At 40.7% G+C, this 27,547-nt stretch overlaps 3 protein-coding genes and 2 pseudogenes across 4 annotated transcripts; 3 read left to right on the forward strand and 2 right to left on the reverse strand.

Moving 5' to 3' along the window:
• Positions 1-125: 125 nt before the first annotated feature.
• On the forward strand, positions 126-1,438 carry LOC114743158 (uncharacterized). The gene is made up of 2 exons (XM_028931356.1): positions 126-1,110; positions 1,404-1,438. The coding sequence occupies exons 1-2, from the start codon at positions 126-128 to the stop codon at positions 1,436-1,438; spliced, it is 1,020 nt and encodes a 339-aa protein (XP_028787189.1).
• Positions 1,439-4,392: 2,954 nt separating this feature from the next.
• On the reverse strand, positions 4,393-11,948 carry LOC114743159 (uncharacterized; annotated as a pseudogene).
• Positions 11,949-14,197: 2,249 nt separating this feature from the next.
• On the forward strand, positions 14,198-17,168 carry LOC114743163 (heat shock 70 kDa protein 8-like). Of its 2 annotated transcripts, none has more exons than XM_028931359.1 (2): positions 14,198-14,288; positions 15,271-17,168. In XM_028931359.1, the coding sequence occupies exon 2, from the start codon at positions 15,272-15,274 to the stop codon at positions 16,991-16,993; it is 1,722 nt and encodes a 573-aa protein (XP_028787192.1). In that variant the 5' UTR covers positions 14,198-14,288; position 15,271; the 3' UTR covers positions 16,994-17,168. The 2 variants fall into 2 exon arrangements, with proteins under 2 accessions (XP_028787192.1, XP_028787193.1); XM_028931360.1 differs by lacking the exon at positions 14,198-14,288 and adding an exon at positions 14,376-14,444.
• A 2,193-nt stretch (positions 17,169-19,361) lies between these two features.
• LOC114743160 (glucan endo-1,3-beta-glucosidase-like) lies at positions 19,362-20,511 on the forward strand. The gene is made up of 2 exons (XM_028931357.1): positions 19,362-19,446; positions 19,682-20,511. Exons 1-2 carry the CDS (start codon positions 19,362-19,364, stop codon positions 20,509-20,511), a joined length of 915 nt encoding a protein of 304 aa, XP_028787190.1.
• Positions 20,512-23,132: 2,621 nt separating this feature from the next.
• Positions 23,133-26,345, reverse strand: LOC114743156 (uncharacterized; annotated as a pseudogene).
• Between the last annotated feature and the right edge of the window lie 1,202 nt (positions 26,346-27,547).

Here is a 27,547-nt window from a genome sequence, read left to right on the forward strand (position 1 = left end):
CTCCTCTACAATCCTGATTTCTTCATGGTATCAGAGCGGAGATCCGAAAATTTGATCTAAGAGCTTAGGTGTCTGAGCCACAAAATTTCCAGTCACAAGAATCATCAGTACTCACGTTAGTCGCCATGGATGCGATGTCGCCATACTATATTCACGCCTCTGATAGTCCGGGGCATATGCACGTTGGAGAACCTCTCAATGAGAGTAACTACAATGAGTGGGTGAATGATATGAGAGATGTGCTCTTTGCCAAGAACAAAATTGGGTTTGTTGACGGAACGATCGCGAAGCCACCGGCAGACTCTACAGATCTGAATCACTGGATGCGATGTGATGCTATGGTGAAAGGGTGGTTAAAGAGCGCCATGAATAAAGAACTCAGGAGTACTGTTCGCTACTCAAAAACTGCCCAGGATATATGGGTCGAATTGAAAGAAAGATTTGGCAAGAGCAGTGCACCAAGGGCTTACGAACTTCGACGAGCTGTCTCTCACACGAGACAAGACAAACAATCTGTACCCGTGTACTTCACCAAGTTGAAGAAGTCTTGGGATGAGATCGACTCGATTACACCGTGGCCAAAATGCTCGTGTGGAGGGTGCAAGTGTGATTTACATAAGCAGCTACTAGAGATGAAAGAGAGAGAACGTCTCTATGAATTTCTCATGGGATTAGATGATGTGTATGCAACAATCAAAACTCACATCTTGAGCATGAATCCATTGCCAAAACTTGGAACTGCGTACCATCTCGTTGCTGAAGATGAACAGCAAAAACTGATCTCGGCTACACAGTCACCATCGTTGGAGGTTGCGGCATTCCAGGTTCATCATGATCGTAAGAAGGAAAAGCCAAGGTGTGCACATTGCAATAAACTTGGCCACACCCAAGAGAAGTGTTACGACTTGGTTGGGTATCCTAGTGATTGGAAGAAAACTGGCCGGGACAGGCGAGATAGACGAGGAACACCAAGGGCAGCCCAAGTCAGCGAAGGAGAAAGCCCAGTGCCTGGGCTCTCGCTTGATCAATATACGGCGCTTATGCAGCAGCTGAATTTGCAGATCAAAGCCACTAAGTCAAGTAACGACCAACCAATAGCTAATATGGCAGGTATTTTTTCGGGTAATGAGCCATGGATTATTGATACAGGGGCTTCCGTGCACATCACCAATGACGCAAGTCAACTCACAAATTTAAGGAGTTCGTATTCTCCACCTGTGCGGATACCAAATGGCCAAGGGGTCCCCGTAAAAGGCATAGGGAGCGTCGTTCTCTCACCCAAGTTGAAAATTGATGATGTTTTATATATACCTGAATTTAAATGTTGCCTTTTTTCTGTAAGCAAATTTACTAGAGAGTTCAATTGTGCAGTAACCTTCCTTGCTGATTTTTGTGTCATTCAGGACTTGAGTTCGAGGACCGTGATTGGTGTGGGTAGGTGCAAGAATGGCTTATATTTCCTCACGCCAGTGCAGCAAGGGGGGCGGCATTTACAGTAGACACTGGTGGTGTGCGAAGTTTGTGGCATTCAAGACTCGGTCATGCATCCTCAAATAAGCTGAAGCAAATTTCCTTTTGTTCCTATTTATTCAATAAAGTGACTGATCATTATTGTGATTCTTGTATTCGTGCGAAGCAGACTCGTTTGCCTTTTGGCACTAGTTCAATAAAATCTAGTTCATGTTTTGATTTAATCCATTGTGATATTTGGGGCGGTTATAAAACCCCATCTTTTTCTGGTGATCGCTACTTTTTAACGATTGTTGATGATTATAGTAGAGGAGTTTGGGTGTATCTGATGAAAACAAAGGCAGAGGTTGGGCCCATGCTACAATCATTCATTACTATGGTTGAAACTCAGTTCAATAAGAAAGTGAAACAGGTTCGTGCTGACAATGGACCAGAATTTCAATCTGGTACAATGAAGGAATTTTATGCACACCGCGGCATCGTTCTTCAAACCACATGTGTCCACACGCCACAGCAGAATGGTGTAGTTGAGCGAAAGCATCGTCATATCCTGGAAACAGCACGAGCACTACGATTTGAGGCCAAGTTACCGGTTGAGTTTTGGGGAGAGTGCGTCCTGACAGCAGTATATATTATCAACAGGCTACCAACTAAAGTTCTTAACGGCAAGACCCCCTACGAAGTTCTTTTTGCCGCACCACCTACATACAGTCATATGAAGGTTTTTGGGTGCCTAGCCTATGCGCGCCATCCTGTGTGTTCAGATAAATTGGAAGAACGAGGTCGCCCATGTGTTTTCATTGGGTATCCATCAGGAAAAAAGGGGTATCTCCTCTATGATCCCAAAACTCAAACACGTTTTGTCTCTCGTGATGTCATTTTTGTGGAGACAGATTTTCCCATGGCTTCTCCAACACCTTCACAGCCAGTCTCCACACCTCTACCTCAAGCTTTTGATGATCCTCACATTGGCCATGATGAGGTTAGGGTCACATGTGACAATGATGAACTTGTTGGAGATCATGCCTCGCAGGGTCAGCAATCGATTATATTAGCACCACCTCGACGAAGTGAGCGCATAAGAACTCAACCTCAGCACCTACAGGATTATATCACAGATATACCACCATCTACTGTCCCCCTTGCTACTGAGCTGCCTAGCACCACCCCTCCGTCATGTGCCTCGGTAAAGTACCCTATCTCACAATTTGTTTCTTACGCACAATTTTCATCTTCTCACAAAGCTTTCCTAGCGGCCATTGATGCACACGATGAGCCCAAGAGTTATTTTCAGGCTCGGCAACATGCTCATTGGCGAGAAGCCATGCAGCAAGAGATCGCTGCTCTTGAGGCTAACGGGACATGGGATTTGGTGCCCCTGCCAGCTGGTAAACATGTTATTGACTCCAAGTGGGTCTTCAAAATCAAGTATCTACCATGTGGAACCATTGATCGCTTCAAGGCTCGACTAGTGGCCCGTGGTTTCACTCAAATAGCGGGTGTCGATTTCCATGAGACATTCGCCCCCGTTGCTAAGCTTGTTACTGTTCGTTGTATCCTCGCCGTCGCCATTAAGAGACGATGGCATGTTTGTCAACTTGATGTGAATAACGCTTTTCTTCACGGCGAGCTTGATGAAGATGTCTATATGCGCATTCCTCAAGGCTTCGCGCGTGAGGGGGAGACAAGGGTATGTAAGCTCAAGAAGTCCCTCTATGGACTAAGACAAGCGTCTCGCAACTGGTATTTCAAATTCACTCAAGCTCTTCTTAAAATTGGTTACTCGCAAAGTAAGGCAGATCATTCCTTGTTCATATACCGAACGGCCACTTCATATGTCACATGCTTGATTTATGTCGATGATGTTTTACTTGCTGGTGATGATGAGAAGAAGATACAGGAAACAAAGAGATATTTAGATCGCAAGTTCAGCATCAAAGATCTAGGAAAGTTGAAATACTTTCTTGGCATCGAGGTAGCTCAATCACATAAGGGCTTTATCTTGAGCCAGAGGAAATATACGATGGATATCCTGAAAGAAACAAATATGACCGATTGTAGACCAAGCTATTTTCCCATGGAGCAACATTGCAAGCTGCAGAATAATGAAGGAGACCCAGAAATTGACGCAGGACGATATAGGAGACTAGTTGGAAAACTCCAATATTTGACAGTGACACGACCGGACATAGTCTATCCAGTGAATATTCTAAGTCAATTTACATCATCACCGAAGCACTCACACATGGTGGCAGCTGAGAGAGTCTTGCGCTACCTAAAATGCACAGCTGGGCAAGGCATCTTACTAACATCAGAAGGGTCGTTACGACTTGAGGCATACTGTGATGCGGATTGGGCTGGATGCCCATTAACTCGACGATCATGCAGTGGCTATCTTATGTCATTGGGAGGCTCGCCTATTTCATGGAGAACAAAGAAGCAGCATGTAGTGGCAAAGTCATCAGCAGAGGCAGAGTACAGGGCAATGGCTTGTGCAGTGAGTGAAGTGATATGGCTTCGCTGGTTACTTAAAGAATTACGAGAGCCACAGTTAAAGGCGACTCCTCTCTATTGTGACAACCAAGCAGCATTACATATTGCCATGAACCCAGTATTTCATGAACGCACCAAACATGTGGAAATGGATTGCTATTTTGTAAGAGAAAGATATCAATCAGGAGAAATAATACCGCAGAAGATTTGGACAAAGGATCAGCTAGCAGATATGTTCACAAAAGCTCTTGGAAAGGATAGACTCAAGGGACTGCTAGACAAGTTGGGCATCGTAAATCCACATGCACCAACTTGAGGGGGAGTGTTGGAGATCACCGAATATAATGCCAAGGATATGGGATCAGCGAAATATAAGAGATAGCGATAGATATGATATTTCTGTTATTATTATAATAATTGTAGAGATACAATAGGATATTCACCATATCACGCGACACCACGTCTGTATACTTGTATATATATAGATGCTCTATCAGTAAATGAACATATCTTCTCCTCTACAATCCTGATTTCTTCACAAACTTCTCAATAAAATTGATAAGCCATCAAAATTTTTAAATGTTCATCGTTACTAGAAGAATAACGGTAAACAAGACTAGTGGATATCCCTGGCGTCAGTAAAGAAGAAAAAGAAATGCTACGGGCAAAGAAATAGAATCTTAAATCTCGAAACTTCTCATTAATTGAGTAAGTGGTTTGTCTAAAATTACAACATTACGTGAAATATGCAAAAACATAAATTTAGGCAAGCGAATTTAATCAAAAAGTTGTTCCCCCGAAAAAGAGGAAGTTAAAATCTTTGGGCATCAACGAGAGGAGGAATACCAACGTCTGTTATGCCTTCCAGCATCTGTGTCGCCTTCTTCATAGATGGTCGCACCGTTGGGTTCAGAGACAGGCACCATAATCCGACCATAGTCGTCCTCTCAAATCTATCGAAATCATTTGAAACTTCAAGATCACGATCCACCATCACTCTCAAGTTCCCTTATTTTATCCAGTATAGAACCCAATCTATTAGTATCATGTCGTCACCCTCTCCTTCGCCTTCAATTTGACGCAGCTCTATGTGCCTTCTGCAAAATATGTTCTCCAGTAACATGACCCAAAAGCTAGACACATCAACCTTTGTATCTGCTGCCATATATCCTGTTGTCCCTCTAACGTTGGTGCTGGTTCGAGTTCTGTCTTGCTTTAGCAGCTTTACAACGCCAAAATCAGAAACTTTTGCCGTATAATTGGTGTCAAGAAGAACATTCTGTGGCTTTATGTCGCAATGGATGGTTTGCGAGTCACATTCTTCATGCAAATATAGCAAGCCCCTTGCAACTTCAAGCGCAATCTTGGCTCTGTCTTCCCATCTGGGTTTATCCCCTTCCCCAAAAAGTAAACTGGAGAGCGACCCTTTTTTCATCATCTCATAAGCTAGGAGACGATGATTTTGTTCATTACAGAAGCCTAATAACCTGACAAGATTCCTGTGATGAGTCAGACCAATGACTTGAACTTCGGTCACAAACTCCTTCTCACGAATCTCATCCTGATCCTCTGCTTTTTCCAGTTGTTTCACGGCAACCTCAACCTGTTCGCCCTCCATCGTCAAAATCCCACTATACACAGTGCCAAATACTCCTTGACCAACTTTGTTCTTGAACCCCTTTGTTGCCTCTCTCAACTCTTGAAATGAAAACGTCTTTAGATTTATGTCCACTGGCTTTGGGTTGGGAGGTGGCTCCTTACGTATCCAACGACGAAACTTTAGGTTATGATGAATAGCAGAAGCTGCAAACACAAGAGAGAGCAGGGAACAAGACAAGAATGAAACGAGCAGAACAACCAAGAAGGTGAGTCCTTTCCACGGTCTTTGTGAGCCAGAGGAACTTTAACCAACGCAACTCTATTCCTAGAGGAAGGGATGCTTACTCTTCCACTCAAAAGAGGTGTCCTCTTCTTAATACAATCAGTGCCACTTATAACACCGGCCATGCAGAAACAATCATTCATCACTTCACTCGTGCAACTATTCAAATCAGAATTTGGTATCGATTGCATATCAGCATATTCATCGTTGGGAATATCAGCATCTGAAATTGCTTGCACAGTGAAGTCTGAGGTAGATAAATTTGTAGCGCAGAAATCCATCACCAAGCTGGGATAACAGCCTTTGGAGGGGACATAAGGATCAAAAGGTGTATACCCAGGCAAGCAGCCACAATTGACCACATTATTGCTAGGCGAAGTGCAAAAGCCGTTCACTCCACAAATGGCAACCACTGTGCAGGGCTCTGTTATGGCACTCCATATAGGCGTCCACTCTTTTCCGTTTTCTTTATGGACAATCAACCGCTGGAAGTTACCATGATCGTTAATTGTTGCTCGATGGTAGTAATCTTCAATGGGGTTAGGCAGTTGGTTTTGGGTTGTCATTTGGTATATATTTTGGGTGCCATTCACGGCATAAAGGAGAGCTGTTTTGTTGTCGAAGGCTAAGCTGACGCTGTGGTTGGCTGTTCCAGTGTACAATAAGCCGGACCGTAGTACCTGAAAGCAGCGATGACTGCCATCAGCAGCTTGGACTTCCAACTTGTAATTTCGAGTCGACTAATCTTGTATTCCATTCGCACTGGAGTAAAGAATCTGACCCATGACCAAGTTTTGGCCTGGTAGAATGGTATCTGTCGGCGAAGCAAAGCTCTTCCAGAGGGTGTCTGAACGCGAGTTTTTCAAGACAAAGTCTCCATTATCCTGCATTGAAGCAGAAGCAGTATCTGTTCCGTTGGAGATTGAAACTGATGACCCATTCCCATGATGGAAGACCAACTAGCCACTCTGCGTGAGATTAATGTAGGATCCGATCTGAGACGGATCATCACGATTTGCGGACCAGACCAGAGTTTTCTGGGGAATCTTGTCGAACCAAATTCCGACAAGGTAGCGAGCATCAACGAGAGGGTAGAACCCGAAAGCAAAGTCACCGGAGGGTGATTTCCAAGATGTATTAGAGCCAGCCACGATGCTTGAACCCATTTGGATATCAGCATTAGAGCAAAGAGGAAACAGTAAAAGAGGTAGACCGAGTGGGAGGAGCTTAGTGGGCCGAACGTCCGTTCTTAGTAGAGGAAACCAACGAAGTGCGAAGACGAATGGACAGAGATTATATGAATTGAAGTAAACAGAAATGGATGTGAGGGGTTGCGGTCAATTGAAAGAGTGGAATGGTCAGACCGCAAGATTTGAAGGCAGAAACAATAATAGAAGGAGCTAACTAGGTTGGAATGGCCGCTTTTGGATGCAGACGCGTGCCGCTCTAATGGCCGTATTAGACACAAAAACAAAACTCCATATACTCCGGGGTAGATGAATGATGATACTGGAATTCGAGTGAAGTAGAGTCAGAGATGATGCTGAATTCATGTTAGGCCCTCTTGATTAGTTGGACTTTTATTTCATAGTAAGTTGATTTCGCCTAAGAGGCTAACACGGTTTGAGCGGTGGTGCATGTGGCTTCTCTGTGATGGCCTGATGGGACGTGGCCCGTTTTCATGAAGAGAAGGAACCCCCCTTATCCTGTTATCCATTTTGTCTAATTTTTCAAAATAAATTTATTCAAAAAACGGAGGAATGTACGAGACGGTGTCCGTTAGGTAAAAAATTTGAAGAAACAAATGGAATTAATATTTATGTTTCAAAAGCGTCAGCTGGGCTGGTTGTTAAATTATTATATGCGAGTTGTGACGTTTTTCCGCTGTGGGTCACTCTTCTGTCCCTAATTTGAAAATTTTCCCTTTGGAAAGTGTTGCACGATTGACCAAGACTTATCGACTGGCATCATCCATGGACTCTTACCATTTTAGAGTCTCAATTTATTTTTTGTGAAGAATAAAACCTATATATATTATATACGATATAATAATGGGGAAAAATAAGACATAATCAGCAATTTCAATTATTGACGCGTCTGGTTTTCAAGACGAAAACAAATAGAATGGTTTTAAAACCAAAATCCATGGGCCCCGAAAGCACGCATCAATAGGATAATGCCAGTGATACACATTGAAAAGCCCCAAAACAGAGCAGAAAAGGAGAGTGGATTCGCTTTCCCCTTCTTGACTCTTCGAAAGGGATTTGAAGGGGAGGGATGCAAATTTATTGTAATACGACCAAATAATCTGCGCCTCAATTTGATATTCCTAAAATATCCTTCTCATCATTTTTTTTAGGGTTAATATAATTTTTGGTTCCACAAATTTATCTTCATTTTGGTTTTAGTTTTGGTTTTTCAAATTTTAAAACACTAGTTTTGACCCCTCAAATTTTTCTTTATTTAAAATATTAGATCCTATAATACGATAAAAACCTGGATAATTTTGACTCTAGAGGGATCAAAACCTATAGTTTAAAATTTGAGAGACTAAAAACAATATGAGAACAAATTTGAAGAACTAAATATTATATTAACCCCTTTTTTTATTAAAAAAATTGTAGAATAAATATTCTGTAAAATACCCTAGTCACTGTTATTTTAAAACCTGGCATGAGTGAGTTGATTCTCCTGTGTGTATTATACAATTACATATTAAACACCCGTACAATTATACAGTATTAAGCATTCATATAAAACGAGACAACAAAAAATAATTTTAAAAAAATGCTATAGTTGCTCATATATAATTATTTTTCTCCCATTTCTACTCATAAGCTAAGTAAAGTAACATTAGAATCCTTCCTTCAGCTCCTATTCAATCAAACCACACTAGACAAGGAAACCTATGGATTATACTCGTAATTAGCAGGGGATGATTTGAATGGCTTCACAAGTTATGAACAGATAGTCTGTGCAAATGTTAAAAGGAACAATTAACGTATACTCTTCTGTTCTAAATATAAAATTTATTTTGTAGTGTAAATTTTTATATTTAAGAATGGAGGAGTAATATTCATCTGATTATTTGAATTTCGACAAGACCACCCGCGAGCGGGGAGCATGTATTGTATGCACTTTAGTTTTGGCCGGTCAGCACCAACAAGAATGAGTTTTATTAAGCGGGAGGATTAGATGAATATATGGCAGCAATATAGCGTTGTACATGGAAGTCACTGAAGGAGAGGGGAGGCTTCGAAGAAATTAGCAGGCCGAAGCTCAAAGCCAGCGTGAACAGAGGGCATGGCTGGGAAATCTTCTTCACAGGGGCTGTGATGGATTCCTAGCGTGTACCATACCACTATGTCCTTATTCTCAATCTCTCTGTTCCTGCACATCAACCATACCAAAACATCAAATTCTCATTCTCATTCTGTAATTTCTTACCGCTTCTGGTCATATGCTTGTACTGTACGCTCATCCATGTCACCCACGCAATAGCTACAACTTCCAGATTGTTCATATTACCTGCGGCTCCATATGGCTAAGCCGTCATCTCCTCGGCTTCTATCTGCATAGAACCCGCCCGCCCATCTCTCTGACCTGTTATAAGCCGTCACCCACAATTGATACTTCGTATAGGACGCTCTCCTCTGGGGATAATCGTCGTCCGACAGAAGAGCACTCACCGGCTGTCCGGGAATGAGCCGGTAGCCCACTTGGTTCCCCACCCTTGTCTTCTTATTGGGGTTCACAATCAACAGATCACCGGGCTCCGACCCCAGCTTCATCCTGGCCTCGGCTTCTCTCTTGGCCGTTTCTCTAACCACCGTCCAGTAGCTCTTCCTCGGAGTCGGAGAGGGCGAGTGGGGCCCACTTCCAGTTTGTGTCGTCACCGTCTGCATCTTAGCTTTGACGAAAGAATTGCCGTTATCGTCGACGTCGAGGTCGAGATAGTAAGTGAGGAAGTGGTCGTGATTATTAGCAATGGTGTTCTCTGCCACTAATGTTCCGTATATTCTTTCCGTTATTTGACTTGTATTTTTATATGGCACCGCCTTCATCTCCAATACCCCCGTCAGATCTACCTGTAATTGCATAATACGCACACAATGCTCCTTATTTAAAAATACAAGATAATAGCCAATTGAATCTATGTAAAAGGTCAACCAATTTTTTAAAAAGGTCAACTACGCAAAACTTTTCCATGATTGTCCCTGTGAATGAATGAAAATATGAAATATTACTCTCAATATGATTCTGTCATCCCTTCTAGAGCCATCAATGAATGAAAATAGCTTCTCTAAAACAAAAGTGTCCATATCATGAATACTTGAAAAGTAAACAGAGCATACCCCAACTTTGATGCTCCCACTTCTTAGGAATTCCCAATCAAGGATATAATCATAGTTCCCCACCGTAGCAATCATCCTCACTACCAAACTGACTTCAGCTTCCCCATTTCTTATCTGCACAAAACAATATCAGCACTTTTCACATGCAAATTGACACAACTTTAGTTACGACAGAACCGCTTAAATAGGAAGCAACCATTCTGTAAAAATAAAGCTATATTATATCTCACACTTGCATACACACAACGTGACATGTGAAATTGTGTACGGCTGCTACGTTATGTCTGTGTGTTCTTTAAGAAATAATACGTTACCACTCTGCTAGGATTGTTGATTTCCATATGCCTCCAAGCCACATTTCCAGAATACCTCTCAAAAATGCATATGGCCCTAGGCACCTGCTGCACTTCACCATCACCTCCGGCCATGAAGCCATCCATGAACACTGCACTTTCTGGGCAATCAATCCCAGGCTGCAAGCTATCAGCGGAACGACCAAATCCAAATTCCCCAATGTCCATGAAAGTCCTGAAGTACCACTCTTCTGTGGGATCCATGTAAGGAACAAAGGTCTCTGACACATGTCCTCTGTACATAACTCTTCTATGCTCGTTCTTTCTGGCATCAAATATCGAGGCTGTGGATATAATCACCCCTGCTCTAGCATTGAATCCAACGTGAAAAACCCAATCACCCCATTTCACTTCATGCCCTTCAATGGCGAACCCACTATTTGTTATGTTAAAGGAAGGAGAAATTCTTGGTCTTTTCTTCGGAGACTCCAGGTTTGTACCTTCGGCTTTAGGCAAAGGGACTCTGTATCTATCCCTGTACATTGTGATCTTCATTGAATCAGCGTCAACCAGCATAGTGATTCCTTCAATGGGCCTAGCCCAAACATTGGCAGATTCTCCTCTGTAGAAGCACACAACCTTGAGGGCTCTTCTCGTGATTTTCTCACCATACCAACCAACTGTGAATGGCACACAAGAAACTTCAGACAAATTTAGGCCTCTTTTGAGAACAGAGCTTTTGAACTGGGGATGTTGGGAGGGCAGCTTGCTTGCCTGGAAAAGCTCTTTGAAAGTGAAAGGAGGGAAGCCATGACCGTTGTAGAGTTTGTCTGATATGATGGAACCTCTGGTAAGGTCTACTACGAGCTCATGGGTCTGTTCCTTGACCCGAACCACCACCTTGGCTTGACGGGGGATTGTAGGGTTAGGCTTAGAATTGCCGCTTGTGTTTGAGGATAGCCAATTTAGGACATCCTTTTTGTCTGGTTCCTCAAGATCTACGAAATGGAAGGTCAGATTTGGAAGAGAACCAAGGTAGGACTTTAGAACTATGTGCCTCGTATGGTTCATTTCCGAAGGGCTCAGAGGGTCCAAAGGGTGACATCGTGATCCATTTATGAAGAGGCAGAAACCGACAAGAGAGAGTAGAACCACATATTGAGCAACCATGCTCGTGGAAGCTGTTTTTTTACAGAGAACTATTTGACAAAAGGGAGACCTTTTGTTTTTGGTTGTAAAGGAGGGGTATGACATATTTATAGTGTCTTGGATCACATGTAAGCGTTTGAATTTCGCAATGCGTTTTAATCTATTCAGGAGGGATTCCATTTGCTTTAATGACCGAATTTGAAGTATTCGGTAGACCTTTTTTTCAAGCAGCGACAGCGCAGTTTCAGCAATATTTATATGCTCTTTCCTTGCAGGTTGCAACAACAGCAAGCTAATCCGATCCATTTCTTGACTTGTACAGTAGACTGACTAGTACATGATCTTTGAGATTTTCTTTTGACTGATCGTTTTTTTCATGTCGCATTTCGGTTATGTTATTGAGATTGCAGTCAACTCTTTTCTGGTCCAGTGATTTATTGCAGTCAATATGTACCTAATTACACACGGTATGCGTAATAGGATTCAGATCCCTATAATTGATGAAAATCTCAAACAATTAAGAGCCTTCACTTCTTGCCTTTTAGGCGTTAATTGGCTGGGCAACTTTTTCATCCCATCCTTTTTCAGTGCCACTTTTTTCCTGTAGATTACTCCACCGGTCATATTTATAAAGCAGAAAAGCAAGAAAAATTTTAGTCTTATTTTTTTATAAGGTAGAGAGGGAATGTATAATTTTACCTTTCATTAATTGTTGTGTTAATTTTGTTCTTATGAGGTATATTGTATATTGAATAGGGATAAAAATAAAAAAATTATTGAATTTTAAATTAGAGTTGATCAAATTTAAGGTTTTTATTAGTCTGTACGAAACATACTGAAAGTGAGTTATAAATAGAAATAGAAAAATATATTAAGTTGGCATACGCTCACCCGCAATACACATACATTCATTTTTATTAGTCTTGTATACGTTTATATTGTCATTAAGAAATGAATATTTACTTTTTCTCCCTCAATAACACAATACGTATATTTTTTGGGTAAAACAAAACGGGAGTTATTTTCATTTTCATTTAATTTAGTATTGCATCAAGCTGCCCGCTCAGAATAGATCCCTCTATTAAGTTGGTTCACGAGATGGGCGTAGTTAAAATGAATGAAAATCAGTCATGAAAATAGAAGAATGAAGGAAAATCGAGAACTTCATCACCACTAAATTAAGGCAATTCATTATAATTAATTAAACTATTAATTTAGTAGAAAATGGGGACAGGTGATGGCGAGCTTGGAGGGGAAGGATAGAGTAAAATGAACAGCAAGAAATGGCAAGGGAAATCATTACGGTTTCTTTAAAGTAAACATTAGTTAATCAAATCAATAATTAATTATTCGATGTGGAACAGGAGATCATAATCGAAGTCTGAAAGAGCTGTTTTGTACGTTTGAGATGGATCATTCCGAAGGAAATAAACGTGTCTTTAAGGAATGTTAAACACGTTTTTTGGACTTTGCTCTCTCCAGCAGACATAACTTGGCTTCCATTGGTCATATTCAGATCTAACGCTATGCTTAGTTACCACAAATTATTATTTTCAAGGAATTCTGTTGATTTTTTCCCCTCTGAAATCAGAGCTCTGATGAAGAATATTTATAGGCTATTTAATCCGGTACTATTTATGAGCACCTACTTATTAATCCTCAATATAATAGAGTTTAAGGAAACATTTATAACTTACTTTTAAATATGTATTTGTCTCTTTTATTCTTGTCCCACTTAATAGCCTTTTTATCTTCCCTCTCCCTCAATCAACTACTCTGAAGTAACTTTTTTAATCTAAAAGATGATTAACAGCATTTCACAAAAAGGATTGGAGGGAGTTTGGGAGTGGGGAGGCGCACGTTATTTAATGTGAGGATGAGTCATTGCAATACCTTCATCCTGAGATGGTAATCTGGATCCTCTACGCTATGACCTAGCATATATATATATATATATATATAACGACGTAGCTACTTGTGGGACCCCAAACACTTTTTTTTTTGTATATACAAGAAAAATTTAGGTAAATTGGGTCTCGGGAACTTACTAGGATCAGAACATGCCTCCAGATTTAAATAGCGCTTACAAAGATATTTACAAATTACCCACCGATAAGATCCTCATATCTGCAATGGAGTCGGCTCATAACCTACGAGACCTCAAAACAGTTCTCAGTATGTTCATCCATTTCCATAGCAATTTTTCGGTATGTGCAACAAAACACAGTTTTGGGCTCAGAAAAAGCCGGTCTTAGTTTTTTGTGAAGGCCTGGCTGTTTACATGTATTATTGGTCTTATCTTTCTTAGGCCCAGTTTTAGTCCTACCCTGGGCTGAGATAAGGTAGTATCGCTTTCTTAACAGTACATTTTTGTCGGGTAAAAAGATTCTTTTAGCGGGAAATCGCTACATGAGGCCGCCACATGGTCTCTGGACGCTTCTCGGAAACATGATTCGTTCTCTCTGGCACGCTCTAGAACTCCTGCTCTGTATTATTAGTGTCTTCCTCTGTCATTGCTCTTTCGTCCTTGCCAAGCCGTTTCTCGCCTTCTGAGACTCTTCTTCGCCTTTCAAACTTCTATTGCTTCGACTTCCCTCTCGGGCGCCTCTTTCCTCCATCTATTGTTAGGCATTTACCTCCTCCAAGGTTCGGCTTCTTTCATTCCTATTTCCTTTTCCTTGAGTTGTCTGGTTTTTTATTTCGAGGATTAGAATCATATAATCATGACTTGTAGTGCGCTAGTCCCTTTTTGGTTTAGAACTTAGTCTTCTGCTTGATCACTTGAGCACGGGTTGATTCTTGGTACGATTCCCGTTGATGGCATTTTCTGTTGTGTCATTTTGTGTATTGGAATCCTATTGTAATACTCGTGCCTTGAGATCGATCCTAAATGTATAAGCTTCCTATTCTGATGTTCAATCAATGGGAATGAGGTAGTGAAAGATAATGAAGAATTGGTTTCGAATTTTATTTCATTCCGTTGTTTTCATGGTCTGCCTATAATCGTTATTAGTACCGAGGATTCTCTGCTTAGGCTGAGTAGGGCTCCTGTATCTCTTGCTTTTCCGTTTTGCATGAAGACGTCATTTTGAATGGTGTTCATCTTCTTTGATAATGTTTGCCCATTGCATTGTTCTGTACTTGAGTTTTCTTGATTACTTGCGTTATATATCCTAAGGGGTATGCTTCTTGTGTTATTTGTCTCGCTGAGTTTTGTGTCCATACTCTGTATTGGACATGAGCAAACTCGTCTTAGAGGTGCTTGTGAAAAGACCTACATGAGATTCATTTCTAAGGTTCTTTTCTCGCAGAATATCACTTGGGCCTTCAATTATTGTTTAGGTAATGAGTTCGTAGATGCAAAGGATCATGCCATTCGATTGTCCTTATCAAGGCAAGAACTGACGAATGGCTAAGATCTAAGAATTATTCAACAAAATGAATGAAATGCCCTGGCACATTTCTGTAGTCCTGTTATATTGAAAACATTCTTTCTAACGTCAATGGTATAATGGTCGTGTTTAGACTAAGAGTGGTAATTACGGATGGATGGAATAACTTGTTGGTGAAACTTGAATTCCAAAAATGTTTCATTACCATTTTATGATCTCACATCTATCTATTTCAGAATGGCCGAAGCTTCATACACTGTGGCATCTGACAGTGAAGCCGCCGGGGAGGATAAGTCATCAGCTTTTCCTGAAATTGCCATTGGAATCGACATTGGTACATCACAATGCAGTGTAGCTGTGTGGAATGGATCTGAAGTGGAGCTTTTGAAGAACATAAGAAACCAGAAGATTATGCGATCATATGTGACTTTTAAAGATGACGCCCCTTCTGGAGGAGTTAGCAGTCAACTTTCTCATGAACATGACTTGCTAACTGGAGCTACAATCTTCAACATGAAACGCTTGATTGGAAGAGTTGATACAGACCCAGTTGTCCATTCAAGTAAAAATCTCCCGTTTCTGGTGCAGACTTTGGATATTGGTGTACGTCCTTTTATGGCAGCATTAGTGAACAATATGTGGAGATCCACCACGCCAGAAGAAGTCCTCGCTATCTTTCTTGTGGAACTAAGAGTGATGGCTGAAGCTCAGCTGAAACGACCCATAAGAAATGTAGTCCTCACAGTTCCAGTTTCATTCAGTCGATTCCAGCTCACCCGGATAGAACGGGCTTGTGCTATGGCTGGCCTTCATGTTCTCCGGCTGATGCCTGAACCAACTGCTGTGGCTTTATTATATGGACAGCAGCAGCAGCAGAGTTCTCATGAGAATATGGGTAGCGGAAGCGAGAAGATTGCTTTGATTTTCAATATGGGTGCTGGTTATTGTGATGTTGCTGTGACTGCTACGGCTGGAGGAGTATCACAGATAAAGGCCTTGGCAGGAAGTACCATCGGGGGAGAAGACTTGCTTCAGAATATGATGCATTATCTGTTACCAGAATCTCAAGCTCTGTTCGATACCCGTGGTATCAAAGAAATCAAATCCATGGCCTTGCTCCGAGTTGCAACTCAGGATGCAATTCATAGGCTATCCTCTCAAACCAGTGTGCAGATTGATGTAGACTTGGGAGATGGTCTGAAGATAAACAAAGTTATAAGCCAGAGCGAGTTTGAGGAAGTGAACAAAAAGGTGTTTGACAAGTGTGAAAGCCTCATCATCCAGTGTTTGCAAGATGCCAAGGTAGAGGCTGAGGATGTAAACGATGTGATAGTCGTTGGTGGATGCTCTTATATTCCGAAGGTAAAGAATCTTGTGGTTAGCATGTTTAATGGTAAGGAACTTTACAAAGGTGTGAATCCTCTGGAAGCTGCTGTTCGTGGTGCAGCAGTTGAGGGAGCTGTGGCTTCAGGTATCAATGATCCCTTTGGGAACTTAGACTTGCTAACTATCCAAGCCACACCTCTAGCTATAGGGATCAGAGCTGATGGAAACAACTTTGTTCCTGTGATACCAAGGAATACAACAGTGCCAGCGAGGAAGGACATGGTTTTCACAACCTGTCATGATAACCAAACTGAGGCTTTGATCATTGTGTATGAAGGTGAGGAAAAGAAGGCTGAAGAGAATCATTTGTTGGGATACTTCAAAATAGTAGGAATTCCCGAAGCACCGAAAGGAGTTCCGGAGATCAATGTGTGCATGGACATAGATGCTGCAAATGTACTGAGAGTGTTAGTGGGTGTTGTGATGCCAGGATCTCGGCAGCCGGCAATTCCAGTCATGGAAGTGAGGATGCCAACTGTTGATGATGGCCATGGTTGGTGCGTTGAGGCCTTGAATAGGAAGTGTGGTAATACACAAGACTTGATTACCGTCCAGAAGAAAAGCATAAACTGATACATCATGTCTTCTTTCCCTCTTCCCCTTTTAACTGGTTTTTCAGTGTTTCAGATACATGCTTTTTAGCGTCTGATGTTTGTAAAATGGGGTTCTGTGTCTCTGATCTCACAAGTCTGTAAGTAAATATTCCATATGTGATGACATAATAAAAGCTTAACTGAGTGTGAATTTCGCAGATTCCCCATTTTCTTTGTTTAGCCCCGTGCGTCAAGTGATCCCCCCATACTCATCGGAGTTGTTGGCAGGAAAAGAGAAGATCGACCCACATCAGAGTTAACTATTTCTAACGATATCGGAGTTAATGATAGGAATGATTCAAAATTGTAAGTGTGATGGAAATGGAGGTATTCGAGGATTTAAGTGTGTGATCGTTGTACATGTATTTACAACATTTTTATAGTCGTCGTAAGAAAACAAAAGAACAGGATTTTTTTGGGATAATTTGTTCAACACCTTGATGGCGACTACTCGACACGGGAGTCAGTAGTGCTGTTGTTATTTCTTTTTCAAGAAACTATAGGATATGCGTACAGAAAATAACATCACGGTCGGTAGCATCTTAGACAGGTGATTGGAATTTATCGTTGAGTTTTATATATGGATCTAATTGGGAGTATACTCCCAGTATCATCTACGAGGATTTTTCCAGAATATTCACATGCAGGAAGCTCAACACTTCTGTAGGACTCTAGCCTACTGATTAGCCTAATAGCACTGCACTTGTAGAAAGACGTGGGCCAATAAATAGACAATGCTTTCACATGGAATAGTATTTTGGCTGCGCGCACGTTGCTAGTTTTCTCAGTTTTAATTATAAGTCAAATTTTAATTTTTTCATATTAAACTTTGTAATTTGCAGATGACTGAAACCTGTAGGTAATTAACTTACTTGTTTTTAACATAGGCGTAATTTTTCTTTTCTCCCTGTGCTTATATTTGTCATTTTTTCCCTTGATTATTGGATGGTGTTTTCGTATTAATTATTTAATATTTAATATGTGTAGGCTGTAGGCCTGTAGCCAGTTGCTTTTTTGAGTATTATGTTTAAATCATGGTAATATCTTAAAATTAATTAATACTACCTTCAATCTTTAATATAATAACTTGTTTGACTTTTAATTTGGTTTTAAATGTAAGATTCAAATCTATTTTATCTTTTATATTTATCTATTTTTTTAAAATAGTTTTTGTAATATTTACACATGTTAAATATTTATTAAATGGTAGTTTTAACTAAGGGTGTGTTTGGATGAAACCAAACCGTGGTTTGGAAAAGTGATTCTGGAGAATAGATTTTGGAGAGAATAGATTCTGTGACGAATAGATTTTGTAAAAAAGTGATTCTGAGAAGTGAGAGTGTTTGGATAGTTGTTATCAGAAGCACTTTTTATATATACAAATTACTAAAAAAAAGACATAAGTTAATATGATAATTACAGAAAAAATAGATTTTATGATATATTTTAATTTGAAGGAATAAAATTGTTAATAATATATTTTTTACCAACATAATTAATAATACATAAGATAATATAATTAATAATTAATTAATATGTATATATATTTATAAAATATAAGATTAAATATGTTTATCAAAAAATATGTTTATAAAAAAAATAACAAGATACATATCATATAGGCTCTCACACTCTCCCTTTTTTCTCCAAAAGCAAAATTTTTTTGCTTTTTCCAAAACCATGGTTTTGGTTTTTAGAGGGGGTGTTTGGGTGATTGACAACCCAAACCATGGTTTGGGTCCCCAAACCATGGTTTGGGGTGTCACCCAAACACACCCTAAAAAGAATAACATTTAATTATTACAAATAACTAATTTAATTAATTTTCTTGATTCTAAATTATAACCTGGTAGGCGGTACATAGAGCCAATGAAAACGAGTGGCGCCGTCTGATAAGGGGCCTATTTTAACATTAAAGCAATTAATAAAATTAAATATTTGTAATAATTGATATGAATTGGAGTAACTACCATATTTTAATTATGCAGCATTTATTGTACGCCCTACACATTTTAACATTAAAGCAATAATAAAATTAAATATGGGAGTAGTTAATTAGGACAATTAATTAAAATGTTTGAGAAATTTAAGGTGGCCGAGGTGAAAGTCCCCTTGAACCTCAATTTTTGCATCGTAGGAGGAGCTCTAATTTCGGTGACAATATCAGAAGCCAACACTTTGTTTGCCACTGCAAGTCTGCAGCTCATCATCATCACGTCTGCTTCCACTTATAATCTCAGCTTTATTCTCTACTACCTTTTCACACACGCACACAAACAAGAGAACAATAGTGATTAATTATAATTAATCGAAGTTGTTTAATTAGATGATCTTCAAATTAAGCAAACATGTCCTTCGTCTCTGGAATCTGGATTGCTTCACTTGCAACCACTGTCATCAGCCACTCTCCATCCGCAGCCGCGCAGGGTAGAGGTAGACTGCTCTTATTTCGGGCATCACTACGTCTGTGTCTGGTCAAAAAGAGTTACACGCGCACACATTGTGGCTGTGGATGTTGTGCATGTAGGAGCTCAGGTGGGGATCACATGTGGAAGAAACGCAGAGAATCTGCCAACGCCATGCCAAGTGGCGGATTTCCTCACGCAAAACTTGAACTAATCTATCCCTATTCTCCGTTTACTTGGCGCGGACCTTCAAGTCTTGCTAGCTTTCAGACGCTCTAACCTTGTCCTCACCGCCACCCTTCCCAACAACGATATCCCCTCCGTCGCTTCCTCCCCGTCCGCCGCCACCGCCTGGGTCGACCACCACATCGCCCCCTTTGTCATTTCCCGGAGCGGCACCATCAGATTCCGCTACATCGCCTTCGGCAACGAGCCCATCCCTGGCCCCTATGCCTCCTTGGTTGCCCCGGCCATGAGAAACCTCCATCAAGCCCTTATCTCTTTGAAGGTACCCGATGACGTGAAGGTCACAACCTCTGCATCCCCTAAATTTTTGGGGAAGTCCTTCCCTCCGTCGGTTGGTCAGTTTGAGGACAGTGTTTCAGACTTCATGAGCGATGTCACCAACTTCTTGCATTCCATTGGAGCACCACTCCAAGTAAATGTGTACCCTTATTTTGCGCTCGTGAATGATCCACGGCCCATAGATATGGAGCATGCTTTGTTTCAGGCGAATACCCCGATGGTAATTGATGGGACGTTGAAGTACTTTAACTTATTTGATGCGATGGTGGATGCTTTTGTGGCGGCGACGGCCAAGGTGGTGGGACAGCCGGGGGTGAGGATGGTGGTGTCAGAGACGGGATGGCCGGTGAAAGGGAATGAGCCCTACACTTGTGTGGATAATGCCCGGAACTATAACAGGAACTTGAAGGATCATGTTGAGAAAATTGGGGGCACCCCGAGAATGAGAGACTACTTGGAGGTTGATATATATTCCATGTTTAATGAGGACTTGGAGCCTGATTTGGTGGGAAGAAGTTTTGGGACTTTCAACAAGGACATTACTGAAATTTATCCCATTTGGCACTGAATAAAGAGATTCAATACCTCATAGGTGGAACTTTTTCATAGCAGGTGTATTCCTCCTGAAATAGAAAAATAGAAACAAGGCATCAAGTTTAAATCTCGCGTATTAAAACAAATTATAGTCTTATCTGGCTTTGACTCGAATTATTGAAGATTTAATCTGACTTTTGGAAATCTATTATTAATAATATACCACCTCAGGTCTGATTATAAGACCCTGTTTATAATCTATAAACGATATCTTATAATTAGGATCGGAGATAATACTATTTTGAGAAATCTACTTATATATGTAACTCCTCTGTTCTTGTTTTTTTTTTGGTGAACTCTTCTATTTTATTTATAAGTCGTTTTTAACATGTTTCACACAGACAAAAAAAAATCTTAAACTTTATTAACTCTCATTTAAAATTCTACAATTTTTAACTTTATCTCTATTTAATATATATTATACCTCATGTAAACAAAGTCAGCATAATAATAAATAAAAAATAAAATTATAAATCTATATAAAAAATTTTTCTTAGTATCCTATATCAAAAATATTTTTTTGTTATATGAATAATCAGAGGAGTATTTCATTAAATCTTTTTTGTATGATATTAATATTAAAAAGTTTGTATATAAATTATAAAAATAAATACAAAAAATAAATATCTAAAAAATAATCATAAAAAGATATCAAATAAATCAGAGATGTAAGTTTCAAGAGTATTATGACATTCTTTTTTGGTACAACCATCGTTGAGTTATTAATGTACGTATTCGATTGATAGGCTGTTGGCCCATAAAGTTTGTTTGCATATTGAGCCCAATAAAGACCGGGGATGGGAAAACCCCCAACTGTGGAACTATCCAATTCTCAAGACAAAATTGAAGACTCTGGTCATGAGTATTTCTGTGACCTCAAAACGATTAGTCATTTATTAGTCAAGAGATATGCTCAACAAAAGCAAAAAAAATCGATCTTTCCATTCACGCCGTCAATTAATGCTCATAAGTTTCTTAAATTTATGTTGATTGTAAATTATCATCATATATATGTGTGTACGTATATGAGCATCACACTTTCCAAAATTCTGTTTCATACCTAAGAAGAAATGGAGCCAGTATTATTTCAGAGCTTTGTACTTAATTAAGATTCCAATATATAAACCCGCAACCTGCTTTGTATACTGAATATAGTGTTACAATATGTGATTGTCTCTTTGAAGCTGATAATTAGCCAGTTTGAATTCATGTTTATAAGTATTTATAACTATGTTTTATATAAGTGGAGACAAAACTTTTCTCACTTACTTATTTTGTATTCAGTAAATTATGATTGAAAAGTTATTATATGTCATTTTAAATAGCCCAAATGTGTGTATATCAAGATCGGTGTCCTATATACACTCTGAAAGACAAATTAAATCAGCACAATGTGAAAGCTAAGTGGTGGGTGAATCCATATTTGGGAAAAACAAGAATCCATAGTCCCCTACGGGCAACATATTTCCGACTGGGAAGCCATGAATGAAGCCAAGTTTGTCGGAATGAAGATGAGGGAGGGGTTATTAGGATTGACCCTGGTGACAAGGAAAGCCCCCCCCCCCCCCCCAAGTGAAGAAAGAGCCTGCGGCTGGGGCTGGCGGCCACACTGGGTTTCCCTGTCGTTTTTCATTTGTAAGCCTCAAACACTCCAAACAGCAGCAACAGAAGCGAAGCAAAGACTTTGAGTTTCAAGCAAACGCACTCAATCCAAACACTACCTGCTCACGTAAAACGGCCAAAATACCTCAGTCTGCGTTTGTCCTCACTGCTCCTCAAACTCAAAGCCCTCCAGCTATGTACTTCATATGATGCTTACACTAACATTGATTCCTCTTACATTCTTGATTCCTTAACCTCAGTCACATGAGATACACGACACAAGCATCCCATTCCCCAATACCACTCCGTATCTTCCTCTTTTATCAAATTCTTCACTTCTCAAACCCCATACTCTCTCACTCCATTAAAATTTTGAAACACAGCCCTGGTTGACTTCTCACACAATAAATACCCGACACTTATTCTTACCAACTCTGCCATAAACTATTGACAAAATACAACAGTAGTAACAGTACAACAGTAGCTGTCCGAGTTTTCAAACTCTCTCTCTCTTTCGTTTTCCTTATATAAACCTGACAAAAGAAGTCCGACCAAGTTGGTCCCAAAGACTCTGCCTCTAACCCTTGTTTCTCACGCTCCATAATATATAGTCAAAGTTACTACAAGAACAGCAACAAATACATATAAATAATAATAACCGTATTACAAATTTCGACGCTGTCGTTTCACTTTCAACGTCTTCCTGGTATTAGTCGTCTTCTCCTCCTCCTTCTATTTCCCACCGCGCGCGCAACATTTTCAAAGGATGCTTCGCCGTTTCCATTACGCTACCTCATTTCCAGGCATCCCCCCTCGAAGCTGCGAAAGAACCAAATTAATGCAGACTGCACACCGTTTCACGCCCCGCCCAGCACGTCGTCGTCATTCTCTTTTTCTTTTTTTGGTTTTTTTTAAATTGTTGTTAGTGTTATGTAGACTCATGGATTGGCTAGTCAAATTAATCAAAATACTTGTTGTATGTACTCGGGCGCCGTTGATTGCGTTTCCGTATGCTTAGAAACGCTGCGACACCGAGACGTGGCGTCGTCTGATGTGCGGAGAGACGATGGAAATGAGGCCGCCAAGTGGGGGCCTCATCTTTGACCTATAAATCATCTCGTCGTACGGCCTCCTGTAGAACTTCAAGAACGGCGAGAAAGATTCCCGACACCTGTCCGCCTTGCTGACGTGGCCCTCCTTTCGGAAGAAGAACACGGCCGGTGAGTGCAGGAACGAGGGCCGTGGCGTCCTCCTGGGCGTCGCCACTCCTTCTTCGGCGTCACGCGCTGCGGCAGCGGAGTCGACGGGAACAGGCTCTTCCTGGTGGCCAGCCTGCCGCTGATGTCCCCGCGGGGTGCTCTGGCAACCGGCGACGCGAAGGAGAGGGACCGGGCGTTGAGCGGGGAGATCAGCGCGGGGCCCAGGTTGGTGGGTCCCAACTTGGATGCCGCCGTGTCCGTTAAGCTCAGGTACCAAGGCTTGAGGGAGTCGAAGTGGTGGGAGACGGTGAAGGAGAAGCGAGAGGAGGAGCAGGAGCCGATCTTAGCCGTTGACTTGATGGCGGAGGGATCGAATCGGAGGGAGGAGCAGGCTCTCGGGTAAGCCGCCATGTCATTGAAGTCCAGTGATTCCTCAAAGTCTAAGGACGATACTATCGTTGTCACCGTCGATAACTCCACAAATGCCCGCACTCCCTGCATTCCTCATGTTACACCATCTTTTAGACGTTTTTCTATCCTTAAACCATCAATCCATGTGTCAATAATAAAAGCAGAATAAATTTCGTAGCTTTCTTTTTCTTTTTTTTTGGGAGAAAAATTTCGTAGTTTTCTCTTTTTTTTTTTTTGGGGAAAAAAATGGTGTTTTGAGTTGTGTGTGATGGCTTTGTAACCTCAAATAATCAACAGAAAGACAAAACTACTTTTATTAGTATTCAATAAATTTAAATTTAAATGACCCCCTAACTGGTTTTCTCCCCCTATTGAATGGATTGGTGATGTGATTGGAAACCGCAAAAAATAAAAGTTCAAAAAGAAAAGAAAAGGTAATGCGCTGGGATGCATGTGCATGCGCTAGAAGTCTAGGCCGAAACAAGGAAACGACCACCGGGGGCACAAGTCATTTTCGCTGTCTTTCCCTATGAGTGGTGGCATTATCTAAATAGCAAACCCCCGAAAATCAAAGGTACTGCATTCCTATCTCCAAATTCAAACTTATTCACCTATATATATATATATAAACAATATCATAGTAACCACAACTTTTGATGATAAGATAAGAGAAAGAGGACTGGGATGGAGTCAGTGGGGGTGGCTAAATAAAGGCGTATGAAAGCAATGCATTAGTGAGAAACAGAGGAAAGCAGAGACACGCCCCAGTTACTTGAAGAGAGTAGAGAAATGAATAGGAATAGAGAATACCTTCCAGAGATAAGCGAAGAGAGAAGGAGGGTCTATGACGAAGGCCTTATAGAGCCGACCTGGGTAGTACTCTCCTACAATTTTCAGTGCTGGCAGCAGTGAGTTCATAAAAGCGGATGCCGACCTGTAAAAGCCTGCACAAAAACCCCTCTTCACAATTAATCCCCCCTCCACAATTTTGCTACCACCGGTATTTCACTACGCCTCCGCTATAAAGCAGAATAATTTATTATTTAAGGAAACATCACATTCTGTATTCATTTGAAATGGACCAATTCTGCTGCAGAATTTTTCATTAATTGTCGCTCCAATTCCCGATAATACCCCCCCTTTTTCCTTCTCTTTCAATAGGAAAGCCTATCACAGGCAGAGTCTGCGTCCCATGCGTCGTCTCTCTCCCATTTCTTTATTCTCATCATGCTCAATTCAAATGCGAGGGAAGGGCATAATAGGAATTCGAGACATGGACTTACTGGCGTCAAAAAGCATCACAAACTGTTCGACGTTTTTTGGCATGGTCGAGACGGCCACTTCCAGTGTGAACACCAGCAATCGAGTAAACCTGTACCATTTTCAAATTATATTACCAACCCATTTACTTTTGGTTCCTACCATTCCGTTTATATATGTAAATAATATACCGGAAGCAAAATGTCTGGGTTTTGAATTCTTACATTTTCTGGGAATGTAACTTCTGGTAGTCTTGCTTCATCCGGAATATCTGTTACCCCGATTTCAAACATCAACCACACTTCAGATTCCACAATAAAACCACAAAACATCACTCAGTTTTCATAAAGACCGAGGGAGGGTCGGTGAAATTACCATAACAGGTCTGGATTCATCGTCGTGACCTGCCACATATGCCAACCCGTCGGAAAGTTCCGCCGAGAACTCATCTGCTATCAAATGCTCTGTTTTCGCAATATTCAGAATCACCCAGTTATTCTCAAAAGAAGGAAACAGACTTTTTCTCTTTTTATTTGGAGTGACTCTCATGATTGCCCTGACGGGAGGGGTGGGTTTGAACTGTTTGCTTCAAAACTTAGGTAATTCAAAAAAAGCTAAAAAGCAAGATTCTTTGGTGGAGGAAGAAAACAAAAAGAGAAACTCCATTATTCACGAAAAGATAAAGAGAGTATAATCGTTGTAAAATTTTCCACGGCAAGCAGGGGAAAAAAAAGCTTTGAAAAAGAGAAGGCATCAGAAGAAGAATAAGGAAAATAAAAGCTAGTATCTGTGTTCTGTGTGGGCATATTACCCGTTCCTATATTCTCTCTCCAAGACAAACAAGCCCTGAGTTGCTTTGCAGCTTTTTAACATTATCCCCCTTCGCTCTCAGAAACCGTTCTACGCAAGCGTAGTTGCAGAACTTCTCCTACATCAACAACGAAACCTGTATATCAGGATCACACCAACAAAACCATTTTTGCAGTAGCAAGGAACAATAATAACAACGGTGAAAGGAATCAGTTACAAACCTGTTAACAGTAAGAGGGGTTGTTTTCTGATGAGGCCAAGAACAGCTTCAACTTTGGTGTTGTCTTTGTGATCTGCTTGGTCTTTCTTGCCCATGTCGAGAAACAGCTATAGGCAGAGCGATTAAAGAAATGCGACAGACAATGATTTGTGTATTAGCTAGTGTTCCAACAAGAGACTAATATACCAAGCTTTTGGTTTACGCAAGCACGAGCAAATTAATAGGGGGGATTCAATTTGGAGGTAGGCATTTGTTGAACGTAGAAGGGAGAGTGATGGGAAGAGAGAGAAAGAGAGAAAGGAGGAAGATGGAATAGCAATAGAAAACTGAGGAAAACGAAGCGAGAGGGAGGATGAGTTTTGGAATTTGAAGGGCGTATATATAGGGAAACACGGCTCATAACGCCGTTATGCGAGAAAGCCCACTTACGCATGCAAGGCCCTTATATTATTAAAGCCTTTTGTGAAAGCGTCAACACTTCCACTCCTCCCTGCTTTTTGGTCAATGCCTTGTTTAACGGAAACCGTCAGCCCCCCAACCAAACGGCTCCATCTCTCCAAACATTTTTAAGTTTCGACTCCAACCATCTCTCATTTTCTTTTAAGAAAATTACTCATAATTAGTCGTACGTAATAAATTTAAATGTGAAAAGGTCAATCTAAATTAAAATTTTTGTATTTACAAATCTGAGTTATGTTATTTAGAAGTCAAACTTGTAAATCCATTGGCATCATGGGTATAAAAGTTTGTACAATGTGTATATAAACTCTATTTGATTTTCAATCCAATATTTGAGTGTAACAATGGATGAGTGATCTGTATTATATTAGTTGTTAAACATAGATATATGAAGTTGAGAAATCCAAGAAAGATAAGAAGGAGGGGAGGGCAAACAGGGGGATTGAATAATATTGAAGGAGACAGCGAGAGAGGTGAAAAATGATGAAGAAGAAAGTGAAATGGGGAAAAAAGAAAAGGCTGCATGGAGACGCAGTGGCATGGGGAGTTAATAAAGGGGGAAGTACATGGCCATTTGAGGGAATGAACAGAGAAGAGGAGAGGGCTTTGGAAATGAGTAAGTGTGTGTGTGTGTGAGGCCAAAACTAAGAAGCGGCACGTGAACGGATATTGCGGGATAAGTAGACGTATCATTTGTGAATAATACTCCCTCTTCTTTGTTTATCTCCCCCCTCACCATCCTCTCCTTCTGTTTTCTAGCGTCTTGTTTACATTTTATAATCTACTTGAATTGTACACGTCTCCCTTCTTTCCCCTTTCCACTACCTCTCCTATACATGTATATCCATCTCATCTCCATCTCCCTGTCTCTTCTGGGTTTCTGATACATATATTCCTGTGAACCAACAGTAGTGCTGGTGTTGTTTCTTGCGTGAAGGAGAGGGATCGAATGAACTTTTCATTTACAACATGACTAGTTGCTATTCCTTTTATATCAGATTTGATGGCAGATTCCTCTCCCATTCTCGCTTTCTTTCCATGCAAAATCC

The sequence above is a fragment of the Neltuma alba genome, unplaced genomic scaffold (assembly GCF_004799145.2).
Source record: "Neltuma alba isolate B1F8T4 unplaced genomic scaffold, ASM479914v2 tig00003966_pilon, whole genome shotgun sequence".
Taxonomy (NCBI): domain Eukaryota; kingdom Viridiplantae; phylum Streptophyta; class Magnoliopsida; order Fabales; family Fabaceae; genus Neltuma; species Neltuma alba.